Source organism: Prinia subflava, chromosome 3, assembly GCF_021018805.1.
Source record: "Prinia subflava isolate CZ2003 ecotype Zambia chromosome 3, Cam_Psub_1.2, whole genome shotgun sequence".
Taxonomy (NCBI): domain Eukaryota; kingdom Metazoa; phylum Chordata; class Aves; order Passeriformes; family Cisticolidae; genus Prinia; species Prinia subflava.
The window spans coordinates 97,062,054-97,076,835 of record NC_086249.1 but is presented as its reverse complement, the minus strand read 5'-3'; the positions used below and the strand labels follow the sequence as shown (position 1 = coordinate 97,076,835).

The 14,782-nt window shown below is 36.8% G+C and overlaps 1 protein-coding gene across 2 annotated transcripts in view; it reads left to right on the top strand.

Moving 5' to 3' along the window:
• DMD (dystrophin) overlaps positions 1–14,782 on the top strand; it is a 978,378-nt gene that overhangs the window by 809,381 nt on the left and 154,215 nt on the right. For both annotated transcript variants that reach the window (XM_063392999.1, XM_063392994.1), the window contains one exon: positions 9,910–10,056. In XM_063392999.1, coding sequence (XP_063249069.1) covers positions 9,910–10,056 — 147 coding nt within the window. The remainder of the gene's footprint in view (positions 1–9,909; positions 10,057–14,782) is intronic.

Below are 14,782 nucleotides of genomic sequence, written 5' to 3'. Positions count from 1 at the left end.
GGAAGGACACAGGGACTTACAGGTTATTCAGCCTCACCCTGGAATGTGATGGAACAGCTAATCTTTTAACCCATCTCCAGGCACATGAAGGACTAGAAAGTTGTGTTGGAGGCAAGTCATATATGAGGAATCACAGTAGTTGATCCTGAGTCAGTATCATTTAACATCTGCATTAATGAAATGGTCCCTGGGACAGAGCTCACCTTCAGTAATTTCCCACTTGATACAAAAGTGGGAGGAACAGGCATTACACCAGATGGTTCTGCTGTCACTCATACAGACCCTGACAGCATGGAGCATTACACTGGGGGGATCTCGTGAAGTTCAGTGAGGAGAAATGCCAAGCCCTATGTCCTGAGGGAAGAACCCCAAGTAACAGTACACTCTTAAGACAACTGGCCAGAAAGCAACTCTGAGGAGAAGAGCCTTGGAGTCCTGGTAGACAAACAGCTGACAGGAACACACTGTTAAAATCCAGTTATTACAGTTCCTAGGGAGATGCCTCTGCCTGAATTAAGGTGTAAACAAGACCATATGCTGAAGTCAATAGTATGGATTTTATTTAACAGTAAAATGTGAGGTAGAGAGATAGAAAGAAATAGAAAAGGATTGAGGGGGGAAAAAGGAGGGGAAAAAGGCTGAGAGAGAGAAAGAGATCGGATGGAATTACAGTCACCACCCATGGATCCAGCAGTATCCCATTGATCCTCTTCACCCTGGGCTTCTCAGTGAAGGGGTTTCCAAGGTCGCTCAAAACTTCTCACCATTTATACATTTTAGCAAAAAAAAGGAATCAGTACAGTTGGTACACAGTTCTCTAATTCTGTTGTTCAAATTATTCCCTCGCTTCCAATGCTTGTTCTTTCTCTTCATTTGAGACAGTGGCCTCTTGTCTTGAGCCAGCAGGCTAAGGTCTCCCCACACTGGATCCAGCCACAGCCAGTCCTTCCCACAGACTCCTTACAGTGAAATATCCTTCTCCCCAGCTTCATTTACCTTTCCTCAGACATGAGATGACTGGACGATAGTACCCCCTCTATCTTATCTCGAGTTCCTGTCAGGTGGATTAATTCACAGTCCAAATTTCAGGAATCCAGAAGGCATAGTTGGGCTTGGATGGGCTTTGGTGGTTGCAGATAAGAAGTTCCTTCTTTGCATGGTTTGCTGCAGTGGCTAAGTGCTTCAGTGATCTTAACAGCATTTGAACAAACTGTGATCTTTAAGTCTCTTGCACACACCCTCATGGCGAAGAAGGCCGACAGCACCCTGGGGTGCATTAGGCAGAACATTGCCAGAAGTTTGAGGGAGGTGCTCCTTCCTCTCTGCGCAGCCTTGGTCACACATGGAGGGCTCCAGTTTTGAGCTCCAGGGTATGAGAGAGGTGTGGATTTCACTGGAACAGGTCCAGTGCAGGGCCACAAATATGGTCAGGACTGAAGCATCTTTCCTGTGAGGAGAGGCTGGGAGAACTGGGACAGCTCAGCCTTGAGACTCAAGGCAGCTCACTATCTTATCAATGTGTATAAATCCCTGATGAGAGGGAATGAAGAGAAAGCTGGACTCTCCTTATTACTGTCAGCTGACAGAAGAGACAATGGGCACAAATTAAAAAAATCAAGTTCCACCTCAATATGAAAAGACACATCTGTGGCTGTTCAAACACGGGCACAGCTTGCCCAGAGAAGTGGTGGAGTCTTGATCTTTGGAGATATTTAAAACCTGACTGGACATTGTCCTGGGCAGCTGACCCTGCCCTGAGCAGAGGGGCTGGGTTAGATGATCTCAAGAGTTGCTTTCTAGCTTCAGCCAGTCTGTCATGGCAGTTTAGAGTCTTGTGAGAATGAAAAATTTTTTAGTGCATGCCTTTGCAATGATTTTCAGTAGATATGCAAAATTATTTAGAAACCATGATGCATTTAAGCACTAATAGCAGTAAGAAATTTGTGTTCTTGCCTGAAGTTTTTGTACATGTCCAAGCTTGCACAGTCTTGAAAAGTTTATTAAGAAGTGCGAAACATTCAGTTCCAATATATAGTTGCTACAATGTTTAGCCCTGTATAAAGACAAGGTATGAACTGCCTAAATAGTAAATACCATTGCTGGAAAACTAGAGATGATTTTCAAATTACTCTGGTTTTTTCCTTCCTTTATAAAAAGCTAAGAAAAATGTTTTAAATTCCTCATGTTTAGGCTTGTAAAAATGAACATTTGTGAAAGAGGATACTATCTACTGAGGTCTTGCATTTACTGTCTTTGGGGGAAACTAACTTCAGGATCAATTTTAATTTCCAATGTTGTGCTCTATGCATAAACATAGTGTTCACATCAAAGGGTGGTGTTGCTATAATTGCCAGTCCATAAAATTTGAGAAATAAAAATCTAGAGATTATGCCAAATTGCCTTTAACATCTTATACAGGCATCTTGCCAGTTCCATCCATAACGAAATAGATAGAGACTCATTTCCAGAAGTTGGCACTGAACATTTAAATCATTTGATGCATTGGTGAAATGAACTTTAAAGTCTCTTTTAACTCCTGTTTGCAACAAGAGAAGGGTACTGCAGTATGTGCACTGCGATATTCATGGTCCCTTCCCCATGAGTATGGCAAACACTAACGAGTCTTGATTTTTACCAGTGTGTTCAGGGTGACTCAGGACAATATAGCTGGGAAAAAATATCACACGATAGTGGTGGACTAACTGTTCATGCATGGTCTCACATAGATTTGTTAAACCTGTTTACAAGTCCAAGTGTTGTTAAGGAACATGAAGGACTGGGTAACACACAAAATGGGTCTGCTTCCAAGCTATTTTTCACACCAGAAATGTTGCAGGTAAGTAGGAGCCAATAGGAATACTGACTATTTAAAATCATAATTGAAAAGCTCAACAGCTTATTTTAAGTTTCTTATTGAACAAGTGCATACCAATTGCAAATAAATAATTGTTATATATTGTCTGTTTATTGAATATACTTTTAAAGACAAATGTAGCTAAACTCAGTCTCAGTGCTACTGAGATGTGCATAAGGGTATATGACTTTGTGTGTGCATGCTGTTATTTTCCTTTGTCAGCGTGGCAAATGCTAAGCAGCAGTGATTTCACACTCTTAATAGAGCTGCATAAATGTTACTTGTTCTGACAAGGCGCTGTTGTGGACTGCATCTAAACATGCATGGTAGGTGCTTGGATCAATAGGAATAAGGACAGTAAGTGTGAAAAGGCATATGTAATGATCCATTGGCATTTTTTAATAGCAGACAATAAATAAAAAACAGTCCTCATTTTAGTTTTTCTCTGTGCTCAAGGAATACTTAATGTTCTGGGAATATACTTCCTCTTCAGGGTGTATTTTCCAAATGGCTTAATGGACTTTAGACACCCAATGCCATAAACAGCAGAGAGCTGAAAGTTACAGGCTCTTGACTGAATTTTGGTTGGATTCCTGAACTCTCTGTTTGACTTGTCAGCCACCATTTGTACATGTGGTTGAAGGAGAAGGGGGTTATGATATTGAAAATGTGCATTGTAGAGTCAGTGTTCCTTCCTGTACTTTATCGTGAATTTGTCAACAAAAACTCCATGAAGCTAGAAAAGCATATAATATTGATTATATATATAATAAATATATGCTGTATATTTTATATATGTATGTTTATATATAATTATATATAAATATATATTGTATATAAATACAAGCATGTACAATTAGTAAAATACATAATACTGACATTGAAATAAGTTTTTTTTTCTTTTTTTTACTCTTCTGCTTGGATGATTAGTGAATTTTCTTTCAGTTTTTATGGAACCAATTCATGAATCCTGAAGGAAAAAGCAAACCTTTTCCTGGCATTGACAAACCACCCCCCCTTTGGTGAATCCTTAAATAAAAAGACCTATATTTTTTTTCCTCTCTCTCTCTTCTGAACATTGGGCAGCCTTCCAAAGCAAAATCAGTCTGCGTTAGGGTTGCTTAAATAAAAGATGGGATAAAACCACCCACGTGGCTTGTGAAATATGGAAGAAAAACGTCTAAAAAAACCCTAAGCATCAAATTTTCTTTAATAGAGTTGGTATTCTAGAAAGAGGTGAGCGCTATCTGATGGTTTTACTACCTTGGAATAGGATACCCAAAGCACAAACAAATTTAATGGAAAATATGCAGAAAACAGCTTGCAAATAATTTTGGGAGGCTTATCCGGCATCTTCTACAATACGTTAGAAACTGATCTGTAATTACAGACACTAGCCTAAAATCCTTTCGGAATTGAAGTTCCAGCACTAAGTAGAAAATACATAAGAAACTCCAAGAGAATAACCAGCAGGGAGAAGATTCAGCTTGGTAGTGAGCAGTACAAGTTCAAAACACTGCTATCATAATAGAGATCATTATGAGCTAAAGGTCAGCATGGACAAAAATAACCCAAAAAATATGCTACAGCAGTGTTCAGTTTTCAGAAAGAAAGCTGCACACAAATGAGGAAGCCTGTGGAAAAGGAACCAAAAGGACAAAGTGTGTGAAGGCAGCTCGGAGTCACTGCATCCTGAGAACCAGTCCATACCACCCAGATGGATTCAGAACGACCTGGAAAGATAGGATGGCTAAAGAAAATAATAAAGAAACCTATTTGAGGCAAATACAAAGAACAAATTGTTTTGATTAAGATCATTAAATCACCAGAACCAGATGGCTGTTTGGTTAAGTGTTCTAATGGAAGTGTGAAATAGTTGTATCTATTAACAGCATTTTCTTATTTAAAATTAGGGGGTTTTAATGAGGAGTGATGAGGGACATACATGGTGATAATTTTCAAATAGTGCATGTAGTCAGGCCTGTGGACTAACAGACAAGGAAATCTGGGAAAGGATATTCTGTAGAAGAGATAGCAGTTTTGTAAAAGTAGGTGTGCCTTACATCTCCAACTGTGCAGCTAAGGAAACATGAGCATAATGTTTAAAGGGTGATAGGCCATTTGCCATTCCCAGGGATTTTAAGGATGTCTTCCAGCAAAGAAACTAAGTTCCAGTGAGACAACAGAAAAGGTTTTCTGGTGGATAAATAACCAATTATCTGGTGATTTCCTAAAAAAATTGGGAAAACAGAAAACACAGTTTTCCCCAAGAGTAAGATGATGTGCTCCAGAACTCTGTCCAGTATGTACATAAATGAACTGAAAAGGAAAATTATTAATGCAGTGGCACATCTTGATGATACAAACCTATTCAAAGTACTTAAGGTGAGGACAGATTGCAGACGGCTCTGGAAAGCTTTCACAGTACCGCCTGCCAGCAAAGTGATGGCAGACAAAATCAAATGCTGATAAATGTCAAGAAAAATGTAGAAAAAGCTATCCCAACCTTCTGTGTACAGTAATGATCTCTTTAGGCCTTTCAAACATTCCTTTAGCATCCATGAAAGAGGTCTTGGAATCATAACAGAAGTCTCTGAAAACATCACATCAATATTCAGGGCTGTTCAGAAAGCCAAATTAAATGTGAGGAATCATTGAAAATTGCTGAAAAAGCAGAAAACATCATGGTGCCACAGTGTAAGTCACTGTTGTATCTATACCATGTATAGAGTAGGAAGTGTTTGGGATCCCTAATCTACAAACAACTATAACAGACTAAGTAAAAAGTATCCAAGGACAGAATAAATGGGGTTGGCGTGGGGTTTGTCTTATTTTTCGGGTGTTAGATAGATGTCAGTATGTGAGTTTCTTGCCTAGACTCCCTATACAGTCAATTAAAATCTGCTGGTTTCTGTTGTTGCAATTCAGAATGTGAGTCTTGCCATCCTATAGTAAAACCTTACATTATGTTCAACTCCTGGGTTTGAGTAGCTGTGGAATATAAAGGAACCATGTAAATATAAACGCGACTTGCTCAGATGTATATACCTTATATATACCCATGTTTAATGAAATATATCTCAATCTTTGCATCTTGGGCATAAAGAAGGAAAAAACACAATGTAGGTCTTGCACACTCTGGCACAGGACAAAGGCCACTAGGAATGGTTGGTCTCTGTCTCTTATGAGCTAAGATTTAGGGAAGGTCACAAGTGGGGTCTCCAGAAATAGGTTTAAAAACCCCAAAACTCTAACCTAAATGTTAAACTTACCATAGGATATTTTGGATCATAAAAGCCTATGCTAGTGCAAAAAAATAAGTATGTAATTTCTTGGAAAAGATTCCATCAAGATCTGTTTGACATAAAAATACAGCTTCTGGCTCCATAATCTCTGAGACTCAAGTTGCTGAGCTGCAAGAGCACAAGGGACTGGGGAGCTGATGCTTTCCCTTCCTTCCTTCCTTCCTTAAGCAATTGCATTGGCTGCTACCAGACAAGGGACTGGGCAAGATGAGCTTTTCATCTGACTGACTACGGCCACTGTGTGTTCTCTAGCCTTTTAGTATTTGTCTGGTCAGGGTGTCTGTGGTATCTCTCTTCTGGAGTCCTTGCTCATTTTCCAAGGCACTTTGAAATATTTTCTAACAAGGCTGTACGGATCATTTCAAATCCAATCTACCACCTACAGTATCACAAACCATTGAAATTCTGTCTTGCATAAGGACAGTTACAATGAAGATAATTTGGGGCCGGTTGTCCTATCTCTGTTCATACTGTGAACTCATTTGCACTCTGAGCAATTTAATGGGTACATCTCCTCGTGGTAGTAATACACTGCTACTCACCATGTATGTTTGTTTCTAAATTACCAGCCATATAATTCTTTAATTTTTTTGGTAAAAACCTGTTATATGTTTAGTGCTCTTCATGCAGAAGGAAAAAGACAAAAATCCAAAAATAAAGTCTTATACAAAACGATTATTAGAAATATATAATTTCTGTAACACATTTCCAGTAAAAATTCTAAATTTCTGCTTCTACAGATGCTTAGCTCTAAAATAATGTATGCTGACTGATAGACTGATTGTCTGTGATAAACTGTTGCTTAAAGAAGGCTTACAGTTGCTGACTTCTTAATAATACAAAGTCATATTCCATATTTTTCTTTGGTTATTTTTCTCTTTTCTGTCTACAGTTTTCTAATTGTAAGCTTACTAACATTAATGAGATAGCTTTTCACTGACTAGCCTTCTTCTTTTTGTTTTTGCTGTTTATCATGTTTGGATTTGGCTAGCTAATAAAAAAACTAGCAAAAATTCAGGCTTAGCAATAATAGAATACAGAATATTGAATTTAAAGGCAAGAGCTGTGGTATTTTGTGCATTGGAATATTATTATCACACTGAAAAAATCATTATCCTTGCAGCACAAAAAAAATTAATTAGGACATCGATTGAAGAGAAGGCAGAAGATGAGTTTTCTTCTTTACTTCCATGTGTATTTCATTTCTTTTGGTGTGAATTGCTTCTGTGTCATCGCCTTTCTGGTCTGTAAAATAACTTACAGTCAAAAAGCATGCTGACTAATTATGAAATATTTTCTATTTCACTTTAATTTAGGTATAATAGCTGTGTGATTTACCTATTAATTAATGTCAGTATTCATGTGAGACCAGTACTTTCAAGTCCATAAAGCAGATGCAAATAATTGGTCTGAAATCAGCCAGATACTTTAATATATGTTTAAAAACAAGGGCTTGATAAGGCCTGTGTGCTCTGCTTAAGCAGTGATGTTTTTCAATCAGAAACCTAATCCTAATCATATACAAATAATAGAAAATAAACTGGATTTACTACAGGAACCGCATCAAAGTGCATTGTAATGTAGGAACTGATCTTTGCATCTATTAATTGGCATTTAGTCTATCAGTGGTTTTTATTTTATATATATATTTATTGTGTGTATTTAGTTTTTATTATAGGTTACCTTTATTATATATTTTCTGTATTAAGAGATCTAAATATCCTACAACATGTATATCCATATTTTATGGAAAGTCTTATTGGTTACATTAGACATGGGGTGTTCTCTCATCTTGGAAATGAAGCAGCATGGGAGGAACTGAGTTGATCATCCCAAATGTAAGCCACAGAGTCATGACCAGGCACCTTGGCCCACAAAAACAGCAGATCACAGGAAAAAAGGCAGTAAAACAGCCATTCCTAAGTGAAGTGCCCAGATAGTGGTGTATATATGTCTTCAGCCTTTGAGGCCTTTACTTTACAAGAACAAATGTCTACTTTTACAGCATGTTGTTTGTTCTCTGAACTCAATTGCTAACTAAAAAGTTCAGGGTAAGCACATATATAACTCTCTAGGGTAAAACCAAACGTGAGCTGTCTTCCTTTTCTTTGTATTTCAGACCTTGCTCAGCACTAAACTGTAAATCAGTTCTCACCAGTGATGTCAGTTCTCCTCCAGTGGTATAAAACTGGTGAAATGGGGAAGTCAGCTGTTGTGTCATGATCTTAATGTATGCCTCTTCTCTCACATAGTGGCATTTGCATAGTTCTCTGCACCTCCTTTACAAAACACAAATCCCTTCTGATGGTGCATTTAAAGATTGATCATTAGAGTCATTCACTGTATGAGTACCACTGAAGTCTAACTCCTTATGTTGCAAGGTAATTTAACATAATTGATGGGAGTCAAGTCTGGTTATAAAAGACATTTGAGGAACAATTTTTCAATGGTGTTTACCTTTAGTGCTCTTCATGGCATTCTAAGGTCTATAAATGTCTTCATATTATTTACTCTTAAGGTTCACTCAGATACTGGATGGGCTTTCTTTACCTTATTTTGCATCATGTGTTGATGAAAAGATTAGTAGGCAATAATTTCAGGTTATTTGATGATCTAAAATGAGATGCATATGTCTGGTTTGTATTTTATATAAAATAGATATGGTTTTTATATATAAAATAGATATGGTTTATATGTAATATATTATATTTTATATAAAATATATGGTTTATATTTAAAAATTCTGAAAGAAAGGAGCTATAGAGCAGACTAATATAGCAAGTAAATTATTCTGCCTTTGTGTGCAGACATCATATGGCAATAAAGCATGATCCTGAGAATGACAGAATTTGTCCGGTAGAAATGACTCATTGTTACATTTTGACATATTTTATCACATTAAGAATTCATAAATCTCTCCTTAGAAAAGATAGATATGGAGCAGTGGAAGATCTACATAGAGATTCCTCTGTTTGATAAAGTCATGGCGCCCTGAATTTATCTGAATGTACCCAGATACATCATGGAGACATCATCATCAGACTGTTGATTTTAAAAAGAAGTTTGTAACTAGCAGATTCTGGTTTTCACATACATTACTGAAATTATTAGCTAAACTGTTTTTATGCATAGTTTTAACAGTTATCTCAAAAGAAACTTTATTTTGTTTTTTTCCTTTTAAATATGAGTCATGTAAGCCAGTTTGGGATGCATAGCAAATTTTTTTATCTTTCTCTCCCTCTCTCTATTTTTTTAATGGACTTCACATTATTTGTAACACACACAATACCCATGGCAAAATCATGGCCTTATTGGGGTCTGTAAACGTTTCTTCATTTTTCCATTTGTCATATTTGGGAACAGCTATCTTCCTCTGTTTTCCTGTGTTAACTGTACTCATCACTCCTGTCCATCCTGACTGAACACGTTACACACAGGTAAAGGATGAAGCAGGACACAAGTGTGCTCTGCAGGGCACCTCCCAGTGGGTGTGCTGGTCAGAAACTTGGCTGAACTGGCCAAAAGTGGCTATGAAGGTTCCAAATTCATAGCACCTTCTGAAATGCCAGTCTTGAGACCTGAAGTCCATATGAGGTTAAATGAACAGACTGGTAACTGAATTGTGACCGGATGCTCTTTCCTTTCAGCTTGGCGTGTAGTATCTCTATGTTGCTAATCAGCTGGTAGCAGAGCCAATGGTTTTTGAAGTGAGTGCTCATATTTATTTATATTTATATCTGATTCACACAGGTTTATCGAGCAGAGCTTGTTCCCCTTAAAGAAAAGGTGCATCAGGTCAATGAGCTCGCTCACCGCTTCACTCCCGCCGATATTCAACTCTCCCAGTACAACCTCAGCTGTGTGGAAGACCTAAACACGAGGTGGAAGGTGCTACAGGTATATTTTGCATGACTTTTTTCTTTATGCTGCATTTAAATAAATATTTCCGTTTCTCTGTGCTTTGTTCCCTGTGGGATAGCACCAAAGGTGTACTGAAAGAATCAGTACGTGGTGATAGCACCAAAGGTGTACTAAGGAAGGGAAGATGAGAAAGCCTGAGAAAATGTTTTGTTGTTAGCATTCATAAATGCATTAGACAGAGGCCCAACCTGATATTCTTGATGGTTTAAAAATATAAAGGGCAAGCCACATGTTTTGCACACATTTCAAAGGTAATATGTTCTCTTCCACAGAGCTCGGGAAACATTGGGAATAATTCACTTTTCAGTGTAAATTACTGCTTTGATTTATCAAATCCAGATATTTGGAAAACAAATTTTTCATCTTCTCTGAAGATACTTGGAGACAGTATGTCGGGGTGACATGCTATTGCTGATAGAACAGATAGTTAATTGAAATATTATGGTTTACTGTCTTTTTTCATATTTACTTAAATGTCATCTGGAAGATACAGAGAGTAAGGTGAAAGCACTCCAGTAAATTTTTAAACACATCCTGAGGGGAAAAGACATAAGTAACTTTGAAAGATTATGATATACTAAAGGCCAAGTTGTGACCCTTGGAAAGAGGAAAGACACATCTGTTCCTATAATACAATTTTTCTTCTTAAAAGAGAGCAGAGTTTGAAATGTATTGAGAGGCAGAGCTCATTTTTGTTAGAAGAGAATAAAATAGCATAGACTGGAATGGAATAGATCAATTGGAACAAATATACAATTATTTAGACCAACTGTTCTTTCATACAAGATCTGCTGGACATGCACACCTAATGGCACTTTTTAGAGTATTATGTATTTTTCCATCTTAGGGTTAGACTTTTTTATGCATCACCAGCACTCCAGTTAGATGTGATACCCTGTGTAGAAAACTGAAATTTTGGCCATGTAATAGGAAAAGCAAAAATGAAAATTACTTTTGTTTCATGCAAAACCATTCTCCTTCTAAGGTATATTCCTGTTGTTTATTTCTATTTTTACAGTTGTCCAGTATATTTATTTTTCATTCCGGTGGTTTTGTATTCTTTTTCATTTATTTATTTATTGCCTTTTTAATGTTAATGTCACCTAAAATATCGACTTTGTACTTTAGTGTTTTCATCATTTTTTTCTACATACTTCAGTTTATTTTCATGTGTCTTTCTTTTGCACTGGTTGTGTTTTCTCTTTCATTTTCGAAAAGCAATTCTTTCTGTGTTCCTACTCTTCTCTGTCTTTCCCCATCTTGCTTTCCTTATTTCTCTTTGTTACTTTTTTTCTGTACTCCTCTTGTTTCTTTTCTTAGTTTACTTCTCTTTTTCTCCCTCCTCAAAGGTTAGATCTCTCTCTCCCCTTGCCATATTCCTAATGGGAAAAATATCTTTTATCCATGTACCCCAGTTCCTAAGAAATATCACTGCAGGAAAATCATAAAGTTCTGTGCTATTGCTTGCCAGAAAGGTACCCATCCTTGGTTATGTGCAGGAAAAGTGCATAAAGACATAAAACTTACCACATCTGAAACACCAGTGAATTCTGGTGTTACAAGAAAATTGAAGAGCATTTTGTAAAGGAGGTAATCATGTCTTACTTGTTTCTTTATTAACACTGGGAACTTACATAAGATTAGAGGAGGAAATGTATCATCTTAAGCCAAATCTTATAGAGATTTAATATTCAACATTATAATACAGACTAATTATATTATTATATCATAATCAATATTATAATTATATACATTATTGTATTTTATTATATTATAGTCATAAGAATAAGGCCAACCATAGTCAGTCATTTGCAGTATTGCACAGTGGTTCTGCAGTGAGATTAGTGCTGTTAGTGAATAGAATCAAATATTCCTCCAGAATCTTCCCAGAACTCCATTTGTGTTTTTCAAGTAAGACATGTTTGCCATTTATTTATCTGGTTTGTATTCAATTTTAGTAAATATACTCTGGAGTATTACTGGTACAAAAATGTACAGAAAGCACTCAACCACTCACAGACTCAGTCCTGGTTTTGAAGTGTTGTTTGGAGTGCATTTCATTAATGAAAGCAGATGCACTCAGCTCAGTCACTGAAAACTGTGGAGTTTGAGTAGCTTCATGCCTTTAATACAGTAGTTTTAAGAAAAATATGCTGTGTATTTTTTTATTTTTCTTAAACATGAAAGGAGATGAAATCTTTCTAAGGAGCTACTTGTTATAAATTTCACCAGGAGCTCTCATGTGTGCTTCAAACAGTCTATGGAATGGGCTCATCCTGGGTGTCTTGCAAACCCTTGCTCACTTCCAGCTGACATTTAGGGAGCCAGGAATCCCCTAAAATACATGGGAATTATATCCATTTCACTTAGTCAGAGATCTGGTTGATGTATCACTGGTCAAAGGGCAAAGCTCCTCACATGTAAAAGAATTTACAAGTATCCCACAGAGAACATAGTCTTCAGTCATCAAGAAAGATTTTTTTGGTTTAAATCAAACTTTGCTTTTATTTAGAATAGTGCCTTTCATAAATGAAAAGTAAGAGCTGTCTTTCATCCAAAAATGTATCTATTAAGGTATTTTGCTATGGTATTTATAGTCTAGTGCTTTTACTTTTGAAAGTTGGTAGTTTATGAGTGGTTGTCTTTGAGCACATCAAAACTCTAGAGCTAAATCAGCCCAAGGTCTTTTCCAATCTTAACTTTTGTATAATTCTATGATTTGTATACATATATATAAAATGATTGTCAAGAAGCATAAGCCCTAATTTCAGTATCATTCCTAACTCCTCAGCTCATCTTCCACCTGTAGCAAAGATTCTGCAGGATGTGGGCATTTGAAGATTGTTGTGGTGCAAAAAACATGCTGCCATTTGTTGGAAGGTCCAGCCACAACTATTATTGTGTCCCCTTGAAGAGCACTCTCTGCTTGCAGGAGCTGTGAAGAGCCAGCAGGCGTTTGGTACCCCTGCAGGCAGTTATCTAAAGTCACATCATCCTTTTATTTGTATTCTGCTGAGAACAGGCTCTTTACTGAGCTGCAGAATGCACACTACTGTAATAAGTATTGCTGCAATTAATTATTTTAAAAACCAGCTTCTTCTGCGTGCTTCACAAATATTAGCTGATTCTTTCAGCCTGTGGTGAGAAACAGGAGTGAATCTTACCATCTGTAATTTCAGAGGTAATAATGTCAGGAATATAAAAGCCAAAAAGGAAATCCCTTCTTCCCTGAAATCAGTGTAAAATTGTCACTATGCATCAAAGTCTTGCTGGCCAGTGAATCTCTAAAGAGCTGAGTCACAGCGTTCTGGGCAGCAGTCCTCACCTCACACCTTGCTTTCTTCAGGGGTTGGACACCAAGGCAAGGAAGTTGCAGTAAAATATAAGCTGGACTCAACAGTGACTTGTTGTAGGTTTGGGCTTTTTTAATTTTACTTCACCTTCTGTCTTTCATGCCTCCTCCAAGAAAAATATCCTACAAAAAATGAAACAACAAAAATGTCAATGTAAAAGAAATGTCTTCTTCAGGTGTCTTGCATTTGGATTAGACCAAGTTTATTTTTTTTAAAATTGTATGTAGTAATGGTTTCAGCAAGTAAACTTCGTCTAAACCATAGAATTAAATTTGAAAGTGATGAAGGGTATTCTCTCATATCATTTTTCTCAGAGAAGAAGAAAAACCTCTCTTGCTTTACAGTTCAGTTGTCCAGTTGGTAGTTCATAGGGTCTTCATAGACGAAAGCGCTAGTCATATACTTAAACAGAATATTGGCCTTAAATTGTTCTATATCTTAAATTACAAGTAGAGTTCATTATTAAACAGTGAGTATAAACTGGGGTTTAAGTTGATAGATTGACAGATGCTGCAACATTAGCAAGAAAGATGTTTCTTCCTCTGTATGAGACAGAGAATGTCATGCCTAAATGAATGGGAAATATAAAAGGCAGTTTGATTTTTATTTTATTTATATATTATTACCTTTCTGTTACCTTAGGAGTTTCTCTTTCTATTGTGATACTTCATTAATTTTAATAACTAATTTGTTTCCATTTCTTTGGTTTTCCTCTTTTTTAAACAGTATTTTGACATATGTCATCTGTTAGTAGCTGAAAAAAATGGGGGACAACTTTTCTAAATATATGGAGCCAAAATTCTAGCTCAGTTAGAATTACAGTAGTTAAGTCACTACTAAAATCATGGTGCTTTTCAACCTTGAAATTTGAAATTATTTTGTAGTTGCAGACTTTGTCTTCCCAGCAGAGGGGGAATTTGATCCTTTTTGGAAGTCGAGTTTTCCCATCAGACTACTTAGTTAAAATGTTGGTTTGTATTTTCCATGAGAACAGGAACTTCTGCCAAAACCGCAATTGTCACAGCTCTTTAATGGTCTCTTATTTGTTTAATTGGCTATGCCAGTTGGCTGTAGAAGTCACAGACCCAAGCATTTTCTTCATTTCTGTTACACTGAGTCTCAGATTTTGTTAATGGTCGTCTGCAAAATTATGCATATAGAATTCATTTTGTAGTGATTTGGTTTTTAGAAATCCAATTTACTTATTTCTGTAAGTTAGTGGAGGAAGGCCAGCTGTCAGGATTGGAATTCAATTCTACTAATGAAGTCCATGTCAAAAATTGGAAATATTCCTTCCTAAATTAGGAGGGCACCTTTTTTGTGGCATCTTTAGGGCAGTCAGTGAAAGA